At 55.9% G+C, this 21,475-nt stretch overlaps 7 protein-coding genes across 7 annotated transcripts; 4 read left to right on the forward strand and 3 right to left on the reverse strand.

Annotated features, from left to right (window-relative positions):
- Positions 1-1,132: 1,132 nt before the first annotated feature.
- Positions 1,133-4,984, forward strand: BGZ61DRAFT_525835 (uncharacterized protein; the record flags this gene model as incomplete). The annotated part of the gene is made up of 4 exons (XM_046252838.1): positions 1,133-1,166; positions 1,286-1,475; positions 1,562-4,656; positions 4,713-4,984. The coding sequence occupies 4 exons, from the start codon at positions 1,133-1,135 to the stop codon at positions 4,982-4,984; spliced, it is 3,591 nt and encodes a 1,196-aa protein (XP_046112545.1).
- A 461-nt stretch (positions 4,985-5,445) lies between these two features.
- On the reverse strand, positions 5,446-9,272 carry BGZ61DRAFT_438942 (uncharacterized protein). Its single transcript, XM_046244302.1, has 5 exons — positions 8,332-9,272; positions 7,647-8,267; positions 7,019-7,597; positions 6,877-6,969; positions 5,446-6,828 (listed from the first exon to the last, which is right to left on the reverse strand). Exons 1-5 carry the CDS (start codon positions 8,909-8,911, stop codon positions 5,549-5,551), a joined length of 3,153 nt encoding a protein of 1,050 aa, XP_046112546.1. The 5' UTR covers positions 8,912-9,272; the 3' UTR covers positions 5,446-5,548.
- Positions 9,273-9,373: 101 nt separating this feature from the next.
- On the forward strand, positions 9,374-10,900 carry BGZ61DRAFT_582842 (uncharacterized protein). Its single transcript, XM_046256298.1, has 2 exons — positions 9,374-9,850; positions 9,909-10,900. Exons 1-2 carry the CDS (start codon positions 9,538-9,540, stop codon positions 10,481-10,483), a joined length of 888 nt encoding a protein of 295 aa, XP_046112547.1. The 5' UTR covers positions 9,374-9,537; the 3' UTR covers positions 10,484-10,900.
- On the forward strand, positions 10,901-12,632 carry BGZ61DRAFT_438944 (uncharacterized protein). The gene is made up of 3 exons (XM_046244303.1): positions 10,901-11,577; positions 11,645-11,829; positions 11,885-12,632. Exons 1-3 carry the CDS (start codon positions 11,373-11,375, stop codon positions 12,506-12,508), a joined length of 1,014 nt encoding a protein of 337 aa, XP_046112548.1. The 5' UTR covers positions 10,901-11,372; the 3' UTR covers positions 12,509-12,632.
- BGZ61DRAFT_438946 (KptA family-domain-containing protein) lies at positions 12,633-13,913 on the reverse strand. The gene is made up of 2 exons (XM_046244304.1): positions 13,468-13,913; positions 12,633-13,337 (listed from the first exon to the last, which is right to left on the reverse strand). The coding sequence occupies exons 1-2, from the start codon at positions 13,861-13,863 to the stop codon at positions 12,663-12,665; spliced, it is 1,071 nt and encodes a 356-aa protein (XP_046112549.1). The 5' UTR covers positions 13,864-13,913; the 3' UTR covers positions 12,633-12,662.
- A 773-nt stretch (positions 13,914-14,686) lies between these two features.
- Positions 14,687-18,250, reverse strand: BGZ61DRAFT_488948 (uncharacterized protein; the record flags this gene model as incomplete). Its single annotated transcript, XM_046250165.1, has 4 exons — positions 14,687-16,357; positions 16,456-16,602; positions 16,835-16,890; positions 16,921-18,250. The coding sequence occupies 4 exons, from the start codon at positions 18,248-18,250 to the stop codon at positions 14,687-14,689; spliced, it is 3,204 nt and encodes a 1,067-aa protein (XP_046112550.1).
- A 631-nt stretch (positions 18,251-18,881) lies between these two features.
- Positions 18,882-19,886, forward strand: BGZ61DRAFT_22206 (uncharacterized protein). The gene is made up of 2 exons (XM_046238113.1): positions 18,882-19,644; positions 19,709-19,886. The coding sequence occupies exon 1, from the start codon at positions 18,979-18,981 to the stop codon at positions 19,603-19,605; it is 627 nt and encodes a 208-aa protein (XP_046112551.1). The 5' UTR covers positions 18,882-18,978; the 3' UTR covers positions 19,606-19,644; positions 19,709-19,886.
- The last annotated feature ends 1,589 nt before the right edge of the window (positions 19,887-21,475 follow it).

Here is a 21,475-nt window from a genome sequence, read left to right on the forward strand (position 1 = left end):
TCGCTCCAGGTTTAAAAAATAAATAAAAATAAAAACCTGCATCGATGGCAGCTCATGCACGATCCATCTTCTTGCCTTCCATGCACTGCCGGCGATGAACTCGCCGCTTGGTCCAAGTTGTCCGAGGTACGCGTCGTTGCGGGCGCCCACCTGCGTCTTAAGTTAGTTTTTCTGAGTCCGGGTTTGGCTTGTCAACAAAGGACATCTGCTTAGGCCAGACCCAACAATAGGGCGCCAGGGCGGCGACCTACTAAAGTCCAGGGCACGGCAGCGCCGCATTTAGTTGTGTTGTCCCGTAATTCACACATCTTTGTCCACTGTAGCCCGCTGAAAGGAGGGAAATGCCACGGGGCCGCTCCAGAAGGGCGTCTTTGCCCAACCAGACGGCTGTCTTGTTGCACCCGCCTCCATCCACGGGCAGCCGATGGAATCCAGTCCAATCAATCCTGCGAAACCCTGGCGCGATCCAATCCACTCGATTGTCAAAACCACCCCCAGCATCACCAGCGCCGCCAGGTTCCTCCTTCACATGAAGTCGGAGAGTGAGACGGGCAGCTTCCATCCCTATCTCGACTCATCTTCCAACCTCCTAGCATCGCCAGACAAACAGACGCCCCCGTCCCGTCTGTCTGTTCCTCATTCTCCGTTCCCCCAGTTCCTCCGTTCTCTCACGTCCCCCTCTTCCCCCTCTGCCGACGCCCGGAGCCCGTCGGTCGTCACCTGCAGCGTCCGTCACCTGCAGCCTTGTTGGCCCTCGCCCTCGACCCGTCTCCTCCACTCGTCGTCTCCTCTATCCATCCCGCCCAGAGACAGACAGACCCAGCCAGCCGCCCCCTAGCCAACCAACCGCAGTCTCCCCCCTCTCTCTCTGGCCCTGGAGTATCGATATTCCACGACGAGACTGCCCGGCCTGGTTCTCTCTCGCCGTGTGTGACAGGGGCCCTTTCTTAGTGGCGACGGCCTCGATTCATACCCTAGCATTTTCTCAACCAGACTTGGATTTGCTGCTCTGGAACCCCACCATCCGCCATCCGCCATCCGCCGTCCACCGTCCGCAAACGCCCCATCCCTCCTCCCATTCTCCAGCTCTACCAGACCGGTTGTCGCTGCCTCTCTCCGGCCGCCCTCAATTATGCTACAGACGCATGGCGGACATCAGGATCATGGTACGCATTGCCCTGCCCGTGCTTGTGCCCGTGCCCGTCTCGCCGCCCTGCACTGTCCACCCCCAACGCCGCCGCCAGTGCCCTGCCCCCACCGACAGCTGACCATGACACTCGCGCAGGCGCCGAAAACCACACGGGAGACGACGATCGCGGACGAGGTAGGCTGGGAACACAGCTCTCTCTACCCAAAAATCGAAGCACTGGAAACCTGGCCTCTGCCGCCGAGCCCACAGACCGCAGACGATACCGGATGTCGTTGGATGCGAATGCGGCGGCGTCCGTCGCCGCCGACCTTGAGTTGATCACCAGGTTCGTCGTGCAAAACATGTGTCACTGGGCCCAACAGTGGCGAGCCGCCTCAGCCTGCCTCCTGCTGACCACCACGTCAACTCCAGGTCTCCCATCATAACCGACCACGAGCATGGCTTGGGTCTGTCTGGCCTTCGCCGGATAAGACAGCATAACCCTCAGTCTCGTAATCCAACCCTTCCCGGCTCCAATGCCCCTTCCCGAAGCCCTTCCGTCGTCGCGCTCTCTCGCTCCACCTCGATGAGTGCTATGGTCTCGAGTACCGGCACTCTGCCGCTTGCCGGAGGCCCAACGTCCCCCAGCTACTCCGAGGATCTGTCCCGGTTTCCCTCTGAATCGCTGCACTCCTTTTCCTTCGCCCACCAACCAGAAGACTTCATGCACAATCGACAGAATGTCCTGAGACGATCCATAGCATTTATGGAGGATCAGATGGGATTGTCCGTCAACTCGAACCCACCGGGACTTGTCAGCCCGCAAGCCAGAGCCGTTAGTGACCTCGATGCTCAGAATATGCTGGAGCTGATCGCCCGAGCACAACTTCTGGGTGCCGGAAACCTACCAAATCATGATAGTTCCACTCCTCCAGGGCTGACAGGCCCAACACGCGGGTCGGATGACAATGCTTTCGATAGGCAGTTTAGCCCTCGCATTTCCACCCTTGAACTTTCAAGCCCTGATGAGCAGGCCCCTCCGGGTCCTGCCCACCTTTGGAGAAATGACAGCAACCAAAAATCCGACCTTGCGGAGCCTACATTCACCTCAAAGGTTGCGAGTGCAGTTGAAGACGAGAAAACCACAGCGACCTCTCTCCCGCCTCCTAGACCCACCAGCCTGAAAAGAACAATGACAGATACAAGATCCATCTCGGTCCAAGATAGATTGACTGACAGCATGGGTCGACCTTTCTTTCCTGGCCAGCCTCTTTATCAGGAACCACTAGCATCTCCTCTTTTGCAGCCGACTCCATCAACCCTCAACTTCCCCACGTCCATGGCTTCGCCTCTGGGTCCTTCTGTTCACGGGAACACGAACCGATGGGTCCCTGCTGCTCAAGCCATTTTCACAACTGAAGTCAAGCCTCCATGGACGATTATCGCTGCCAACGATCTTGCTTGTTTAGTATTTGGCGTCACAAAAGCGGAGGTTCGGAAGATGGGAATTCTCGAGGTAGTGCAAGAGGAGAGGAGAGCGTGGCTTGAGCGGAAGCTCCTTCGGAAACCCGACGATGACCTTGGCGAGGGAAAAGCTGTTTCTGGTCAAACTACGCCAGCTGCCTCGGCGGCTTCGGCACTTCTTGGTGGCCGCGGGGGCATCACTGCTCAGCTTCTGAACAAACCGAACTCGAGATCCCAACCACTCAGCTACGCTCAAAGACGTGCTCAAACTGTCCATGGTGGAGATCCAAGCCCACCCAAGACAAGAGGTAGCAATCACCATAAGAACACTCTATCTAGAGGGGTCCTGCTTTGTGGCGATGTGGTTCCCATTCAAAAGCGGAATGGTGCTACAGGTTCTGCTAGTCTCTGGGTCAAGGAGAAGCGAGTCGGTCTCATTTGGGTCCTGGAAGAAATCCATGAAGACGTTGCCCACATCAGTCTAGACGAAGAAGGTATCATCCAGAGTGTCTCTGGTGCAACAGGCCCCATCTGGGGTGTTGAATCCGCCCCATCAGGTTTCGATATCGCGACGCTTATCCCACGGATTCCTCGGCAAGGCATCGATCCCAACACCGGTGAGATCGATTTTGCACAGGCCACACGGCGGAAGTACTTCACTTGTCCTCATTCGCCCAAAGTCAACATCCCATGCACCGTTGAGCAGGTGAGGGGCAAACTTGAGCTCCGCGTGTCCACATTTCCCCATATGGCTGGAATCGTTGTGGTCGAGCCAGAAGGTCTCAAAGTTCGAAGCTCGAATTCCGTCTTTTGTGGTGCCCTTTTCGGGTTTGAAAAGGCTGACGGCATGCCCATTAACGCTTTGATCCCCGATTTCGACAAGCTTTTGCAATCTTTGATAAACGAAGACGGTATCCAGCTCCTCGATGGCATGGTCGTCCCTGAGCACCGGTTCAGAAAAGCCTCAGCATTCCTGGCTCTCAAGGAGCATCGGCCCGATGCCGCTGCTGCGTTTCTCAGTCCTGCAGGCATCCTCGGGAAACACCGCGACGGTTCAGACCTGAAAGTTGACGTCCAAATGCGTGTTGTCAAGAGCGAAAAGAAAACCCTGGTAAGGAGTGAAACTGTCGTTGAGGGCAGTGATGAAGAGAACGCCGACCCAGAGGCCGGCGACGCGACCTTCGAAGTGACACATTCGGAAATAGTGTATGCCCTGTGGATTACTTACTCACGCCATCTACATGGCACACAGCCCCATCTCAACATCGCCTCCCCTTCTCCGTCCGGAACTACGACGCCCCTGCACCAGCCCTCCCCAGGGCAGACCCCGGCTCATACTCCCATAGAAATCGCGTCAGACGATGACACGCCCAAGAAGGAGCTGCGCTCGGCAGCAACTTCGCTCTCCAAACAGTTGAAGGACGCCGCTCTCAGTGCGGCTGCAAAGCTCACTGGGCAGTCCAAGCCTTCGCCGAAGCCTGTTGAAAAGCCCTCCGTTCCCAAGGTGGTCGAACCTCCCCATAAGAAGACCATAGCCGATTACGTGATACTCGAGGACATGGGCCAGGGGGCATATGGCCAAGTGAAGCTTGCTCGTCACAAACAATCGGGTAAGAAGATTGTGCTAAAGTATGTCACGAAACGCCGTATTCTCGTGGACACGTGGACCAGGGACAGGAAATTGGGCACCGTCCCGTTAGAGATCCATGTCTTGGAGTACCTGCGAAAACCGGAGTTTGAGCACCCTAATATTGTTGAGATGGAGGGCTTCTTCGAGGACGACGTGAACTACTACATCGAGATGAAACCCCATGGACTACCTGGCATGGATCTTTTTGACTACATCGAATTGCGAGCCAACATGGACGAATCCGAGTGCCGCAGCATTTTCGTTCAAGTAGCCCAGGCCATCCACCACCTTCATATCAAGGCCAAGGTGGTCCATCGCGATATCAAGGACGAGAATGTCATCCTCGATGGCGAGGGCAACATCAAGATCATAGACTTTGGAAGTGCCGCGTACATTAAGAGCGGACCCTTTGACGTGTTTGTGGGAACCATTGGTGGGCATCACTCCTTCGCGTTGAATCTCATGCCGTAACTAACTCTGGTGCCCTAGATTATGCCGCTCCCGAAGTTCTTGCTGGAAAGCCATATGGTGGGACAGAACAAGACGTCTGGGCTCTGGGTATCCTCTTGTACACCATTGTCTACAAGGAGAACCCGTTTTACAGCATCGACGAGATTATGGACCGCGACCTCCGCATCCCCTTTATACTCAGCGAGGAGAGTATCGATCTCATCCGCTGCATGTTGGAACGTGATGTCACCAAGCGCTACGACATCAACCAGGTGCTTGACCACCCTTGGTGCAAGGCTACTGCTTCATGAAAACCGGAGGAGGAATCACCGAGAAAAAAAAACGACGACAGACCATCGACAGAAACTCATACTTACCGCTTGAAACCTTTTGGTCATGATACCCCCTCAAACAAGGAGACCTCACCGTTTTTGTCTGTTTGGGTGATAGAGAGATGTGTTTTGCTTGAAGAGATGGAAAGATAGAGATTCAGACGAGATGAGAAGGGACGTAAAGTGAGACATTCGAGGGTAGATGGGAGAACGGAGCATGGATAGGAAGATGTACATCATCATCGGGGCTTTCTAGGCAGGTTTCAGAAGATATGAATGGAATTATGAGCGATGATAGGAGGTGTCCTTGCTGCGGTTGTGTTGTGAGAGACGAGGAAGGGCAGAATGCATGGACCGTATTATTAGCCCGGGAAACATTTTGGTAAAGTCTCTTTGGGAGACGACGAGGTTTTATCATTAAGCGATCTCAATTGTTGGCCGTGACACTTTGGACTATGCTGAAAGGTGTGAAACTGAGAGAAATGGCAACTAATTAACACCCACCCCAACCGGCCCCGAATACATGCATTCACCAACTCTTAACTAGTGATAGCTCAACTCTGGATTCGCTCTGAAATTGCAACGGCACCGACACTCAGGCACGGGACATTCGACATGTCGAGCGAACCATTGTCGCGCATGGTCGAGGTGCAGGACGTGCTCGCAGCGCAAGCAGAAGGTCGGGAAACGCCCGGCCATGCGAGTCTCCTCCTTCTCCTCCGGCTTGTCAGAGCGCGGCACGCCGACGACCTCGAGACAGACGACGCAGCGAGGAAGATGGCGCCCGCAATTGGGGCAGCAGATACCAGCGTTGATAGTGGTGGCAAGCAGCGGGTTCCGAGTCTCGAAGGCCGAGGGCGCGGGTGCGGCGACGGCTTGGGCGCCTAGGTGGCGGGTATTTGCGAGCGAGGTCTCGGCATCGCAGAAGACGCAACGCAGGGCGATCTGGCGAGATGGCGGCTTGAGGCTGGGGGTGCCGTCCCGCTTAGAGCGCTTGGTCGACTCGACGTCGAACTTGGTGCGCTGGAAGAAGAGCTTGTGGCGCTGGAGGTGAGCGCGATAGGCGTTGCGCCAGGCACCGCAGCGGATGTCGTCAATGTACCGAGGGGCACAAATGGAGAGGACGAGCGTGGCAGTCTGGACGTCGTGGAATTTCTGGATGTAGCGGGCAAAGATGTCCACCATGGTCTCCGTGATGCCGGTGAGCACGATGCCCTCGATGTCTCCATCCGTTACGGCTTGGGCAACCTGGTCCTTTAGCCACGCGGCGAGCTGGTCATCGTCAAAGTTGCGGACTGCAACATAGGCACGATCCGATAGGGGTAGCGAAGGCTGGTTGGCAATGGCGGCCCAGTCGCCCGTCGCAATCAGAGACGAAATGGCACGGAGATAGGGGTCCGTCTTGGACGCCACGGCCTCGTCAAAGTCCAGCTGCTCCTCGGCAAGTTTCTTATCGCCACGGCCCATGAGCTGGAGGGCAAGAGAGACGAAGAGCAGCTCCGGATGCGCCGTGCTGGCTTTCTTGAGGATTTGGATAGCCTGCTTAGTGTCGCCGGCGAAGAGGGCCCGCGCTGCAGTCATAGTGTGGATCGTCGTTGGATACTCGGGGTCTGGCTCGCGATTACGGCCCTTGGGGTCATGCTTCTCCGAGTCGCCCCAGCCGCAAATCTCGAGACACAACTGACGATGGTGAGGATACTTGGTATAAGCTCCATCAAACTTGGGTAGATGGTGCTTTTTGCAGAATGCCCCAATGCTGCGCTCCCAGGTAGATCGATCTGGTACTGATGCTCCGGCGGGTAGCCTCAAGCCAGGATTCCGGCCTGACGGATATTAGCAGTTTCCATACCTGTTAAAGCTTTGCATCTTACCAAGGTTATTGGTCCATATAGAGTGAACGCCCATATAGCTGAGGTCGATATTTGACACAATCAAACCACCGTCATCTGCCATATCCTCTGCGCCTGGTACGAGTTAGCTCAAGTCGAATCCTACGACCAACGATAAACTCACTTGCAATCCAATCCCAGACATACTTGACCCAAGGATCATCCGCAACGATGTCTCTGTTTGCAACAGCATCGAAAAGGTACTTCTCCTTGGCACGCAAGAGCATGGTATGGTCAAGAACACATTGTGCCTCTCTTGGGAGACCATCAGCCTCCGCCAGAGAAGTCAACAGAGCATCATGGATCTCTCGGCATGAGCCCAGGCTATCTGAAGCCAAAGTCAACTTGCTAGTCTCGGGTTGGACCATCTTAGTATCGCCAACACGTGGCTTCACCCCGTTCACCGAAGCAGATGGCGTGAACTCATCGCGGGCAAATGCCCGCAATGCGCGGACCTTGGCGCCAACAACCGGGGCGCTGCGGAATTCTTCCGGCAACGGGGTCGCAGTTGCTGCAATATCATCGATCGTTATTGACGACAGAGTGTTGGACTTTAGCGTAGTTTCGACATCTGCCCTGATTTTGGCACTCTCCGGCCCAAACAGGGCAACTTCTGCTAAACTTTGCTCTATGAGAAGAGGCCCTAACATCCCAGAGGCTTGAGAAGGTTCAAATTTCATCATGCTATGATATGGAGCACCATCTGTGTCATGTTAGATATATGGTTATATCACGGGGATTCCTTTGCACACCTTCCAGCCCACGATGGGGCGCTTGCCATGGTACCAGCTTGAAGACGTGGTCAGCTGTGTTGGATGGCTGTTCCAAAATGTCGAAGTTGCCATTTGCCCGTAGTACAAGCAATCTCGGTCGCAAGACTGTGGATCCTAAAGGGATCCAGTCAAAGGCAACTATCCGGTCGTTCTTCCTTGACGTCTCCACGTAGGAGACATCCATTTCATGTGATTTCTGAACTTGCAGAAGTTCGGGGCCACTTTCTTCAATGACAGTCGGGTTTTCCTTGTTGGTCTGCAACACCTTGAGTTGACCGGTACGTGACAGCACAGCAAGTAGGCCACACTGATCACGGGAATATTTGAGTGAACGGATAAGGGAATGTTTGCCCTCTGCCAAAAAGGGATCTGAGTCGGTCTCAATGACGCGATCAAGTCGGAGGGCTCCTCCCCACGGAAGCTCATCTTCATCAACTGCCTGCAAGTAGCCAGGGGAGGCTATCGGCCTTGACGTAGCACGCCGATCCCATATCATGATTCCGGGGTGATCAAGAGCAGATGAGGCGAAATAATTCGGGTCATTATCAACTGTAAGATTGTTGTTACATTTCGTCTGGAAAGTGATAACACTTCCGGGATCTGTCATACAAGGGTCGGCATGGTTAGCGAGGGTACGTTCGTGGCTCCTGAGAGCTTCCCTTACCTCGAAGATCGTGAATTCGTAGCCCCTGAGCCTTGATACCGACCACGAGTGTTTGGGGGCTGTCTTCAAAGAATTTGACACTGGAGACTGAAACACTAGGCTCGAGGCGGTGTTTTGGATCTGTAATGTTGGCTGCATCCAAGGGGAAGCCTTTAGTGTGCTTGTCGAACGACGATAGACGGCTAACATCCCAGACGTGTAGACACTGATCCATGCGAACGCGGTCAAGGCCAACCGCCAACAGCCCTGTGGTATTGAAGGCCACTGCCTGACATGTGCGGGACATTTTGAGGCCGAGTTCGACATAGGCATTAGAGCCATCGTCGATCTTCAACAGATTCACGATGCCAGTCCCGGTGCCGACAGCCAGAAGTCCCGGGTTGGTCGGGGACCAGTCGTACGTCGTGAGGGGAGGGACATCATCGTGGCGGTTGACCTTTTTATAATCGAACCGGCCGGCACGCGCGTGCCCGGTCGGCTCATATACCTGGACGACACGGTGTTGGAGGTTGATGTGGATGAAGCTGTCGACTGAGGACTGGGTGCACCACTTGACCAGGCCAGGCTCCGGTCGATCCATGGCGGAGAGGTATCAATTGAAGCCCGAGGCCTCCAAAATGAGAAGACGGGTGGTATTGTCCAGCCAAGTATTGTCCAGCCAAGTATTGTCCAGCCAAGAGAAGATTGTGTGCGACGACGACTGCGTGCTTGCGATGGCCGAGTGCGCTGGTAGGATATGAGCGTCACCCTGTTGATCAGGCGACAGCTCCAAGGGGAACAGGGTTCGGGAGAGAGACGCGGGCAGTTAAGTAATAGATCTGTCTAGAAGCCGCAATCTGGAGCCATTGGAGGTGAAGGGCATGTATCGCATGGCTTCGCAATGAGTTGCGGCTCAAGGCGGAGAGTTGACCGAGGCGGTCATTGGTCATCCAGCTCCCACATGAGACTTTGAAGTCTGGAGTAGCGCACCTTCACCAGAAAGCGACCCGCCACCGAAGAGAAAGCGCTAGTCCCGATATGGTCACCGCTGATAAGATAACTCGTGGATTCGGCAGATCAATTCTTCCTTCCTTGCTCCCCGCCAGCCAAAAAAAAAGTTCCCTTCGCTCAGCTACGGACACTCCTTGTGCAAGTTGACGACGCCAGTCTCAAGTTGTTGATACTTTTCGACGGCATTCACAGTACCGCCACCAGGCCCAATACACTATGGGCAAGAGAGATTTCGACCAAGTCGGCTCCCCCTACCACGGCTCTCCCGAACCGTATTCTTCCGGCCCGTCCAAGAAGCAGAAACAGAGCGGCAAGTCCAAGAACCGGCCGAACGAGGGAAGCTCCCAATGGGCAAGGAAGCGCGCGCGCAACATCGACCGGCTACTGCAACGAAACCAAGATTTGCCTGCCAACGTTCGCAATGACCTCGAACGAGAGCTGGCCGCACACAAGACGACCGTCACCGACAAGGCTTTCCAGAAGAAACGCAGCGCCATGATCGGCAAGTACCACATGGTCCGCTTTTTTGGTAAGTGGTTTGAGATGGAAACCCCGGTGGTTGCGGGATGCTTATACGCGGGATATAGAACGCAAGAGGGCCATGCGACTAGCGAAGCAGGTCCGGAAGAGGCTCGAACAAAGCAGCTCCCCGGAGGAGACAGAGGAACTAAAGCGACACCTACACATTGCTGAAGTGGACGAGGCATACACCCAGAGTTTCCCGCATCTGGAAACGTACGTCAGCTTGTACAAGACGGAGTCGGCCAAGGATGACAAGGACGAGGACAAGGCTGCCAAGTCGAAGGCGTTGCTGGAAGCCGAGAGACCGCCCATGTGGTCGACGATAGAACAGGCAATGAGGGAAGGTCCTTCTGCCCTGCGAATGGTGCGGGAAAGGCGGTCGTCAGATGAGGCGCAAGGCGGAAGTCAGCCAGAGCGAAAGCAACGCAAGCAGCGGCCGACCACGACACAGACACAGAACAAGCCTGCTGCAAGGGCGCAGCCGACGCAGCAGCAGAAGGAAAAGGCGGCACCTCAGAAGAACGGCGACGCGCCGGCCAATATGAACAGGAGGGAACGCAGACGGCTGATGCGCGAGGCTGGAACGGCCACCGGCAAGGACGACGACAGCGACGACGGCGGCTTTTTCGAGGAGGGCTAAGGGTGAGGCAGGAAAGTTGGTTTGCATGGGCCTGCAAAATGTACATTGGTGTCAGGCAGCGGCGTTATCATTTGCATGTTGGTAGATACCCCAGTGGTTGGTCGACTCGGCTGAGCAACGAAACGTCATCGAGCTTCCATTGTCATCCGTCTCCTCCCACGCCTGTCCGCATCAGACCCTCGTCAGCCCCCTCACAGACGGCCAGAATAAGCAAGTTTCTCGAGCGTGCGATCCTAACCTCATCATAATTATTATGATTTATTTCAGGGTGTGTTGTTGAAGTTGAGATGCAGGAGATGTCGAGCTACCGACAATGTGAGGTACATGGGCCAAACTGCGGGGCGCGCTGCATGTGATGGAGAACATGTTAGTACCTACGAATGCAGCACGCGGTTTTAATTCTATACTGTTCACTGTATAAATATATCTGCCTGGTACGAGAAAAGCAGAAGGGAGCCCTGGAATCGGCCTCGCCCTTTCGGTGTTGGCCAGCTTCAGTGTCCTCCACAGCTTGGCCAGCAACGAGACCACCTGCGGCCGCGACCACGCCGTACTCAGCCTCATCACTCAACTCGACATCCTGCGCCAGCCGACATTTCCCACTTTGAAACATCTCCCCCCATTCGTAGCCTGAGTGGAGAGCCCACCACCAGACCACGCAGCGCCCCCAAGTGTCGGCTGCCCAATATCGCGCTCGCCGTCTTGTCAAGCCCGCGGCTTGGATGGTGCGCAATTGCGTCTATCGCACGGCCCGCCGAACTATTTCTATCTCGACCTTTCCACCCACCAATACCCTCCCCCATCAATCCTCAGCAACCTGTCGCCATTTTTTCGATTTTTGATTTTACTCTAGCTCTATACACTGCAACCTCACCCAAACGCAAGCACTATGGGTCCTGGCAATGATCAACCCGATGTCACCGCCATCGACTTGGACGCCTTAGAATCCAAGGTCAGGGCCTGGAAGGCATGGGAGAGAGAGCAGGGAATGCCCATGCCCTTCAGCCCTGCTCAGAGACACGCAATATCAATTCTCCTCCCACCCGACCCGGAGCCGAACCTCGATGATCGAAATTACATTGGCGAGCTCAATGGCAAGTCCTGGTCTGACTCCTTTTCATATTGTCAAACAACACCACTAACACCAGCCGGACGGCTTAGAATGGATTCAAAAGAAGTACGGTGCGATTGTGTGCAAGCCGGACGAGGAAGTGCTAGTTGAGCCTTTCTCTAAGCAGAGCCGCTTCCGCGTGTGGTACAAACTACCCGGGGTCGAGGGGCAGTTTCCCAGGGAAAGATTTGGCTACGCTCCTGGTGAGGAGGCTCCCAAATTCTCGCAGAAGAAGGTATGCTGCTAGTTGTTGCCACTTGTTAGTATCCAGATATTGACGGCCGTGATAGAAAGCGAAACTATTCGCTGCAAAGCAGGCTCTTGCTTGGCTGAACAGGGCGCCCACTTCAGATTATCCTCCCGGCAACCATGACGATGCTTCAGGTAATGGTGGGGAGGTAGGGAATAACGATGGTGATGGTGGTGACAGCAGCAGCGACAGCGGCAAAGGCAAAGGCAAGGTTGACCATCCACGGCCCACAACGCAAAACTCTCCCGAATCCAAGAAGATGAAGATCGAAGATGCTGAGGTACAAGATGGAGCCCCTATCGGCCCTCGACCACTGTTTAGTGAAGCCTCTGTGAAGTCACTGGCCAACGACAACATCAACGAAGACGAGGAAGAAAGCGCGTCCATCTTCAAGCGTATCGAGACAAAATGCAAGATGATGGGTATTGATGCTCCACAGTATATAACCACTTGCGAGCCCGACGGCTGGTGTTGTCTACCGTGTTTCTGGGCCGACGGGCTGATGCCCGAAGCCATGGGCCTCGTCCGCAATGCTCCGAATAAGCCGCAGGCAAAGATCAAGGCAGCGGAACGGGTGCTCGTGTGGTTATCCACAGAGGAACAGAGGCGGAATAAGGACATCGATACCATGCTTGGGAATATGGTTCACAAGCTCCAAACCTGATGTTGGCGATGGTAATTACGCAGAATATGGGCGGCGAATTTGATATTGAGGACCGGATCTTGGTCAAGTCAACGTCATTATTAATAGCACGATGAGTTCATGGCAATACTATATATCGTTGCGTCTTTTTTTGTCATCGGGGATATATCCTTTATTATGAGCCACGTCGGCCTCCCCGTCCTCCCCGTCCTCCTCTGCCTCCTCTTCCGCCGCCCCGTCCCTTGCCCATGGGCACATTGATCTTGATGCCCGCCGGTAAGTCGGCCACCCACTCGCCGTCCTGCCACAGCACGCCCACGTCCAACTGTCGTCCCATCACCATCTTGAAGTATCGCGAGCTCAGCACGCCCTGGGCGTCGCCCTCGGTCAGTAGCACATCGTTGTCGCTCTTCCACCACTTGACGCCGTCCTGCAGACTCGCCTCGACGTCGATCTCGATGATGAGCTCCGCGTCCCTGCGCATCCCACTAACGACGCCGTCCTCGGGCGTCCCCGTCGAGCAGTGCACATGGTTGCGCCCCATGACCTTCAGCCCGCCGGACTCGACGATCTTGGGCCAGAAGTAAAAGTACGTTCCGTGCAGGACGCGCGAGGGAATGTTGCGTTCCTCGGCGGTGATGGGTGCTAGCAGGGCGGCCGACTCCAGCTTGATGGAGTGGCCCTGGTTAGCACGGATGAGATAGTCTGCAGCGTCGGTGCTGGCCGTTGAGAGGTCGGCGTTGGTGCTGGGGTTGGGCTTAAGAGAGAAGCGCTGCTTGTCGTTGGAGCTGACGATGGACTGGACGTCGGCTAAGGTGACGTTGAGAGACTTCAACGGACCCCAAGCGAGCTGTGAAGCCGGCATTAGAATGGGTTCTTGGATGAGATACACAGCAATCTTGAGATGAGTGCAAACCCAGGTCACTCGACCGCAAATTTAAACGCACTCATCGCCACGAAGGAATCAGCGTGAGTCCTACCACTTGGCCCAACGGGGCATATCCCTCCTCGTCGAGTTTGATCTTCGCACTATCCGCCTGATGCCGCAGCAGCTTAGACAGCGCCTTGGACACCAGTACCTCACGGCTCTGGCCGCCTGCTCCTCTACCGCGGCCGCCTCCTCTCTTCTCCCGCTCTGCCTTGTTGAGAACCCGGTCCTCGAGCGCTTCGTGCCCGCGCTCCGACGTCTCTGCATGTGAATCCCCCGCCATTCTGCCAAGGTGAGAAGTGCACTGGTGGGTCTTGAGTTGCTTCACAGATCGATTCTGCGGCGGTGACGTGCGAAATGCGTCGATATCTCGCAAGAAAACTGGTGATGTGTAGAAGCGTTCTGACAAAATTCGCAATGTTGGCCTGCTCAAGGAGGTGAAGAGCATCTCTCTGAGTGAGAGCAATGGCTTCTTAAGCTGCCTGAGGTAGGCTGTGGAGCCGCTGCGCCTGATGAGTCTCTGCCGCCGCCGGCCTGACTCAGCGCCACAAGTCAAGCCATCGTTTCAGGAACTCGACTTATGGCTTCCTACATGCCCAGAGAATCAATCGCCATATGCTAATAAAGCTCAGAGACAGGAATGCGTCATCATGTACATACGCGTCATGTAACAGCATCACTGAGAGTCATTTCGTAAGCACGCTGCATCTGAATAAGCCGCCATCTCGTCACACAAGAAGGAACACAAAATAGAAGCAAAATATTCGCCGACACAATGCATGCCTGCCGTTCATTAACCAAAAAGAAATGGATCTGCTTTACGCGACCCTCGCCATATCATACATTAACCTTGGTGCCAGTAACCCATGCCTGCCTAGAATGCCAACCCGTTCACTCCTGTCCCCTATCCGACATGTCCTTAAAAGAAACCCTAATGTGCCGTGTCTGTGTTGAACCGAGATTCGTGGCCATTCTGGTGGCACCAGAGTACTTCTGGTGCCACCAAGACCCATCTTCCCATGTCTTTGTTCGGTTTTTTCCGCTCGTGTATATGTGTGATTGAGCAATGCTTGATGTACACTTCGTTGAACAGCGTTTGAGTCTTCGGGAATGTTGCTCATCATGAATCGTCAAGCCGAATGAAGTGAAAGGCGAAAATAATGCGGAATGCCCTCCACCGAGGAATACAAAAACAAATGATCACGCCCGCGAAAGAAGCATAAAGTATGTATAGTAGTACAATCATAAATCGGTGCAAATCATCAAAAAGGTCACCTATAGCCGCCAGCAGCTGCAGAGGATTGGGTTATGGTGACAGTGCTATCCCGGTTTGGCCTTCTGATCATGCTGCTGGTTCGACCCAGCAAAGACTGCCCCATTGACATGTGGCGCTGCGAACGCTCCTCAGGGATTTTCTCTGTCACATTGCTGCCATCGCGATCCTGGCCCGATCTCTCTAGATATCGCCTAGGGGAGGGGACATTCGAGGTCAAAGGCGTGGCCAGTCGTGAGGGGTTCAAGTTGGAAGATGCAAATCTGCGTCGGGGGAGAGCTGACGACCCCAATGTGCTGTTTTCGGAGGCTTGAGGTTGAGAAAGTTGCTCCTGTGTCACGTTCCGCATCGTATTGAGATCCGTGTGAGCCCGTGAAGGCGAGCGGAATATGGGTTGGTCCCCGTCATCTTCTCCCATAGTTCCCCGACGGTTTCGGACAAGCAGGGAGGTTCTCCGGCCTTCCTCGGGTTCCTCGGTGCCTGCCCGTCTAGTTCTCAGCATTACGGACGATCTTCTGCCATCTTCGGGCTCCTCTGTGCCCGCACGGCGGGTTCTCGCCACCATGAGGGATGACCTCCGTTGGGAAATCGACTCAAGTGGGGTCGATGGTGTTGAAGTGGTGGTTCGAGGGCCGGGCAGAGGGTTGCCGTTGAGGAGGTTGAGTCTCCTCTCCTCAAACTTGGACAGGGTCCTAGGACTAGTATTAGACCTTGCCAAGTTTTGTTCCGCGCTGATGCTCGGGCGACGTTGTGAGGTAAACCCAGAGAATGTCTTGTTCAGAGTAGGCGTTGTTGGGGCGTCGCTCGGTGCCGGAGCTGGAATTAGAACTGGAGCTGGGACCGGGGCTGGAGCTGGAGCTGGAGCTGGAGCTGGAGCCTGCACTGCGTGTTGTGCCCGCGATTGAGCGCGATCTTCACCCAACGCAACACAAAGTTCTGTCAAGCTGCGACAGACACTGTCTGCTTTCCGTCTCAGTTGGCGATCTGTCATGGTTGTCCCAGAGCCAATGGTACTGGCTCCACTGGAAATTGGGCCAAGTTGACCCGGTGAGCCCATCATCGTCGAAAGCGCCATGGCATCGTTTGCGGCAGACTCCAGTGCCCTGTACACCTCCACATCAAGGAGGTGTTTGGACTTGGTAAGGGCCGCGTGGAGTAGCGGGTGAGCTTCCTTTTGAATGGATGTGTTGCTCAGTGTATCAATCACCTGGTTGTCCTTTCCAGGTCGCTTTGGCGACGAAGACATCGTCGTCACTGTTGTGTTTGCTGTGGGCGGCCGTTCGTCAGAAAGTCGCGACACTGCGGCACCAGATGTCGACGGCAGTTTCCCCGTAAGTTCGAGGCGATGGATTCGCGATTTGAGGTCGTCAAGCTCATCCCATACCGTTGATGGGGCAGTATTGGAGGTTGTTGATTCGGTTCCCTCAACCTGGCTAGCTTCGGCCGCGGGTTGTTGCTGCTGTTGCTGGGGAGGAAAATCAAATGATTTAACCAGCGGTGATGAGTTGTAGGCTTTGCTGTGATTATGCGCAGTAGGGGTCCTGAACGTCGGGCCTCTCGCCTGTGGCGTGGAGTTGTTGTCGGTTATCGACGGTCGGCGGCGCGACTGCGACGCATTTTCGGACTCCTGGAAGGCCATAGATCGAGGGGTTAGGGGGGGGCTCGCGAACTAGAACCGGTAGTTCGTATACGGCCCAGGTCCTCTCCAGGATGGGCTGAGGCGGCCTTTTCCCTCGCAAATGTTCGGTAGGTGGACATGCGAGACACTTCGCTCGCTCGGTCATCGTCATAGTGTCTTTGGCGTGAGGTCTCTTGCTGATCGGAGAGTCGTCGGCGGATTTGAGGAGGTGAAGTCGGTTTATAGGTCGGGACCACGTTGGACAGTGGGCGACGGTGGGAGCGTGTCACCCGTGACTGTTCCGGTTAGCTCCGAACAAGGCAATGAAGAGTGACAAATCGCAGGTTCAGGGACTGGTGAGTGGAATAAATGGACAAGAATAGGAATCCCTAGGTTTTTTTTTTTTTTTTCATGTGGAGTCTTTTGGAAGTCGAGGCAGAGGCGGTTACAGGTCCGCGTCTCTCGACACGCATGGCGCTGAGACACACACCGAAAAACAAAATCCAGACGCAAGGGAAAATGACTTACTACTACACTCTGGGTCTCATCTGGCAGATTTTCGTCGGGCCGGCGCCTAGATGACTCTTCTCGGGCAATCTTAAGGAAAACATCACCAGTGTCGTCACCATCGAGGGTATCGCGACGGCCAGAGCCGGAGGTTGCCGAAAGCAGAAAATCTTGGTCGACTCTCCCCTCAAGGGCGCGAAGGGTACGGTCGTAGCTGGAGTCGAGAGGGTCGTCCCCAAAATCGTAGGCGCGGGGCCTCGTAGGCATGTCGAGGGTCAGGCTCTTGCGAGAGCCAGAGGAGCGGAAGGCTCGAATTGGCGGGACGCGAACGGGCGTTGACGTGGATGGTTGTGCGTTGTGGTTGACGGGTGGTCGGTACGAGACTGGAGGTCGATGCGAGACGGACACTCGCCTGTCATCGAGGGAGTTTGAGTTGGATAGCGCCTTGGGCAGGATCAATTCTCGCTGGCCGGGGGGTGAAGAATCCTTCGATGACCTGTCGGATGACCAGTGGACAGCCTGGGCGGCCTCGACGGCCTGTAGGCGATCCGAGTTCAGTGTGGGCGGCGGGCAAGAGGAGGATGCAGCAACATTCGACCTGCGCGATGTAAGGGATCGCCGGCTCCGAGATCGAGCGACAACGGATGCGGAATGCGGGGATTCCAGATCAGCGACGTCCTGGACGGGAGATGTGTTGGGGAATGATGCGGGACGCCTGGCTGGGGCGGTCGGCTCAGCAACGGAGACGGGAGAGTCGGGCTGGGAGGAGGAGGTTCGTGAGCGGTGTTGCAAAAGCGGCGGTGAGGCGACGGCGGCGATGGCGGCGATGGAAGTCGAAGTTGCGGCGGACGGCGGTGATGCAGAAGTGGACGCGGGTGCAGATGCAGACGCAGACTGTTTTTCGATGTGGTGATGCGTTGTCGGGTGAGCAAGGTTCTGGGCAGTCGCTGGGAGCGTCAATGCTGGGACCACATCTGGCGCCTCAAGGGGACCAGTAACGGCGGCGACGGGGCCTGGGTCAGTGGATGAGCCAGTGGACGGGCCTGCTAAAGGACCTGGGAATGGGCCTGTATCTGCTGATGGCAGTTGGATTGGGCTTGTGACGGGGCCAGCGCCGGGGCTCGGATTGGGTGAGACTGGCGAGGGTGGCGCGTGGTGCGCTAGCGACGGGTGCGACAGCACCGCTGATGTGCTGGAGGTGCTGGCGCCGCTGGCGCCGTTGGGGTCGTCGGCGCTGTTGATGCCGCTGTGGTTCTGCGCGCTAGCGTCAATGCTCTCGTCGTTGTTGGTGTCAGTGCTGCTGCCGCTGGTCTTGCGGTCGGCAAAGCGAAAAGAGGGCAACTTGGACGAGCTGTGGCTCTGGCGGTGCGAATCTGTGTTGGTGATGCTCGGTGCTGAGGCACGGGGGATCGTGGTGGTGGGCAGGTTCTGGACCATGTCGGCACCGTTGAGAGTGTGGCCCAAGTGGCCCGCACTGGTGAAACCAACCTTTGCACTCATGGTGTCGCCCACTGTAGCATCCCAGCAAGTGCTCTGCAGCGGATTGACGGTGGATTCGAGTGCTCCGCTGCCGCTGGAGCTGGACACGGAGCCCTTCCCGGGGGGTCCCTCGCTCACACAAAGCGTCGTCGTGGTTGTGGTCGTCGTCGCGGTAGTGGTGTTGCAAGCGCAACACTCAACGGGCGGTAATGGCGACGTCGTTATCGGTCTTGGTGAATCTGCTATGCCGTGTTTGGCTTGCTGTTGTTCCTGATTTCCGGGTCTCCGAGTCCTTGGCGGGCGGTTCTTTCGCAATAATTAGAGATTAATACAGGTGGCACTGTCGTGGTCGGGTCTCGGTCCTACACCGTTCCATGGAACACGGGACAGAAGTGGCTCCGGATGTCTCGCCTTCGTCCAAACTTCGGCATGCAACGGATCCTCCAAGGGCGAAAGGCACGAAGAGTGCAGCGACAATTCTGTCTGTCTCATCAACGGCCTGGGGTAGCAAGGTCGGTAAGGTAGCAAGCAACCAGATGCTGGAGAGGTTGGTTTTATCCGGGGAAGAAAAGTCGGGGAGCGAAACCGGGAGGCGGTCACGGCCTCGGGTCCGATGATTAGGTGATTAAGGAGGGCAGAGAAAGAAAGAACCAGGCTTGGGGAATCGAACAGGAGGGAAAGAGAGGATGAGAAGGAAGTACAAGCGGAAGAGGACGAGGAGGAGAAAGCCCATGAGCCAGGAGAGGGAAAAAACGAAGAGAGCAGAGAGCAGAGAGCAGAGAGAAAGAGGAGGGGTCTGTCAGTCTGTAAGGTTTGGTTTGGTGCGCGCGAGCAAACGTCGGCCACGACAGACAGGGCCACCACGAACGGGCCCTTTCGATCCAATGGAGACCAGCCAACCCAACAAGGACAGGATCAAGCAGTATGGATACCTGACCTTTGGGCAACGGGACGGTCAAGTGCAGTCGACGGCTCCGGACTCCTCGGTCAAGGCATGGATGTACTGTACCTACCTTGACCTGCCACCCTGCTACCGTCGGCACTACGTACTACGCAAGCAAGGCACTACCTGTGGCGCGTTGCGTCCGTTCGCCTTCACGTTGCTTGCTCGCAAACCGGCCAAGGGCCAAAGGGCCAAAGGGGCGGGGGGGAAGACATGGAGGGAAATGGATGGAGACTCTCAAATTATGGCATGTGGATTTGTGTGTGGATGCAGTTCGCGGCGGCGCCTTTCTCGAACCCAGGCCAAACCCAATTGCTGCAGAGCACGCACATCACACAGGCCCGCTGCAGTAGGCCAACCATGGATTTGATCTGCAATCCGACTCCCCTGCCATATGCAGAAGGACGAGGTTCGAGTCCCAAGCACCCAGCGCCGAGCCCCCCGGCCCCTCACACTGACTATCAAACATACAGAATGTTGTGCAACCTCCATACATCTCACCCATGGGCCACTGGTGGGACACAGTTTGTTGGGCAAACAACGGCGTTGTGTCTCGCCTTGCGCCTCTTACAAGAACTCTCCCTCCTTTTGCGGCCCTAGGTGGTATCCGTGGAACCATTCCGTCTGAGCCGGCGAGCTCTGTGCCCCCATTCCATGCCCCCAAGCTCGAGGTTCAAGCTCCCGTCTGTCCGCGCCCTGCTTGGCCGGTTCGACGATAGGAAACGGCAGCGATTCCTAGCCAGTTCAGTCCTCGCCCGGCCAGGGGCGCTTCCTTCAGACAGGGGCACCTCGTCCCTCTAACTGCGAACTACCTCGTCTGGAGGTCGAATTGATAGCGCGGGGGGCAGGCAAGGGCCGCCGTTGGACTCAACCGCCACAAAGAATCGCTAGAAAATACAAGGGCCGGGCGTTGTCGTTCGAGGAGGCTGGGGGGGAGGCTCCGTTCCAGGGAATAGCGCCAGGAGCTTCGGCCAGCCGGTTGTCTAGCCTCGTGGGAATGGGAAGTGCTTGCTGGGGGACTCCCATCTCCAATCCCTGTGCTGAAACAAGAGGCTCCCTCTGCGGTCGGACTCTGGGATAGGGTTGTCGACGCTCAAGGGATGGATTTGACGGAAACATGGTGGACGATTGTCAATCCACCAGATACAAAATACCCCGATCCACAGCAGTTCATCCCGGTATGCTGCTATGAATATATATGTATGTATGTATGTATGTATGTATGTATGAAGAATACGGTATGAAATGGTTATCCCAGGATGATCTGACCACCTGTAAAGGTCTCGTTCCGCCATCGGCCTCAGTCGATGGTTAGAGGAGTCCATGACGGGGTGCTGGAATTATTCGCTCGCCAACTGCGTCTACTCGGTGCCACTGACCATCAGAAAACAGACCAGTGTGCTGCAGTCGCGTGGCCACCTCCAGAATCAATCGGGAGGCTGGCAGCATTTTGTATGCATCGTTGCCCAAAAGCTCCGTCAAGTCAGTCCACGATCCATTTTCCATGCAGTTGTGCGGCCGGCTGTTGGTCGAGCCTCGTTCGCGTGCAAGCCCGCAGACAAGCCAGTGGAAGCCAGCAGGGGCGGCTCTGCATTAGCTTCGTGTTTGTGCAGAATGTACTTCGTTGTACACGGGGATATTCTCCATTCCTCGATTCAGCCCCCGTCTCAGCTCTTGGCTCCTGGCGCTTGGCCCATTGTCGACAAGCCGGCGTGCCGTGTCTCTCTTCGCTTGCTACTCTGAGCTTCAATTCCGCACCCGATTGTGCCTTTCGCGAGTCAAGCGGCTCAAGCATACGGAGTAAGAGCCACGTAGTTGCGCCGTCACGACGGCATCATTTGGCTGTGTCTCCCGCGGCCAACTTTCCGCTGCAATGGCATACAAACCTTGTCACATCCATGGCATTCCTCTCGATGAAAGGACCATCCGTCCCAGGGGCCCTTGTTACGACAGGACCACCTCTAATTTTCTTCCCTTGTTGAAGCGTTTCGTCCCCTTCCCTAGCAGCGTAGATCGCAAACGACCAGCCACCGGCAACCGGCCTGGGCAAAGCACGTAGCCGTCGGGAGGTACTGTACTCCGTATCTGCCCCCCGTTGGAAGTAGCCAAATCCGATCCGTCATATGTGCCCCCGTATCCTGCAGCGCCCGAGCGACGCGGGCTTGAAGTCGCACAGCATGTCAACTCGTTGCTAGCTCAGAGTCTAGAGCTAGGGCGCTTCTCCCCTTACCAGAGATTCC

The sequence above is a fragment of the Ilyonectria robusta genome (genome assembly GCF_021365365.1).
Source record: "Ilyonectria robusta strain PMI_751 chromosome Unknown BGZ61scaffold_1, whole genome shotgun sequence".
Lineage (NCBI taxonomy): Eukaryota > Fungi > Ascomycota > Sordariomycetes > Hypocreales > Nectriaceae > Ilyonectria > Ilyonectria robusta.

Excerpts from the sequence above, each read along its gene's own strand:
- BGZ61DRAFT_438942 (XM_046244302.1), bottom strand. The coding sequence starts at position 8,911 with ATGGATCGACCGGAGCCTGGCCTGGTCAAGTGGTGCACCCAGTCCTCA. Across the intron at positions 8,268-8,331 it reads ACGAATTCACGATCTTCGAG|ATCCCGGAAGTGTTATCACT; the intron begins GTAAGGGAAGCT and ends CTTGTATGACAG. Across the intron at positions 6,829-6,876 it reads TATATGGACCAATAACCTTG|GCCGGAATCCTGGCTTGAGG; the intron begins GTAAGATGCAAA and ends AATATCCGTCAG.
- BGZ61DRAFT_582842 (XM_046256298.1), top strand. The coding sequence starts at position 9,538 with ATGGGCAAGAGAGATTTCGACCAAGTCGGCTCCCCCTACCACGGCTCT. Across the intron at positions 9,851-9,908 it reads CCACATGGTCCGCTTTTTTG|AACGCAAGAGGGCCATGCGA; the intron begins GTAAGTGGTTTG and ends CGCGGGATATAG.
- BGZ61DRAFT_438944 (XM_046244303.1), top strand. The coding sequence starts at position 11,373 with ATGGGTCCTGGCAATGATCAACCCGATGTCACCGCCATCGACTTGGAC. Across the intron at positions 11,578-11,644 it reads TTACATTGGCGAGCTCAATG|AATGGATTCAAAAGAAGTAC; the intron begins GCAAGTCCTGGT and ends CGGACGGCTTAG. Across the intron at positions 11,830-11,884 it reads CCAAATTCTCGCAGAAGAAG|AAAGCGAAACTATTCGCTGC; the intron begins GTATGCTGCTAG and ends CGGCCGTGATAG.
- BGZ61DRAFT_438946 (XM_046244304.1), bottom strand. The coding sequence starts at position 13,863 with ATGCTCTTCACCTCCTTGAGCAGGCCAACATTGCGAATTTTGTCAGAA. Across the intron at positions 13,338-13,467 it reads ATGCCCCGTTGGGCCAAGTG|CTCGCTTGGGGTCCGTTGAA; the intron begins GTAGGACTCACG and ends CCGGCTTCACAG.
- BGZ61DRAFT_22206 (XM_046238113.1), top strand. The coding sequence starts at position 18,979 with ATGAGAAGGAAGTACAAGCGGAAGAGGACGAGGAGGAGAAAGCCCATG.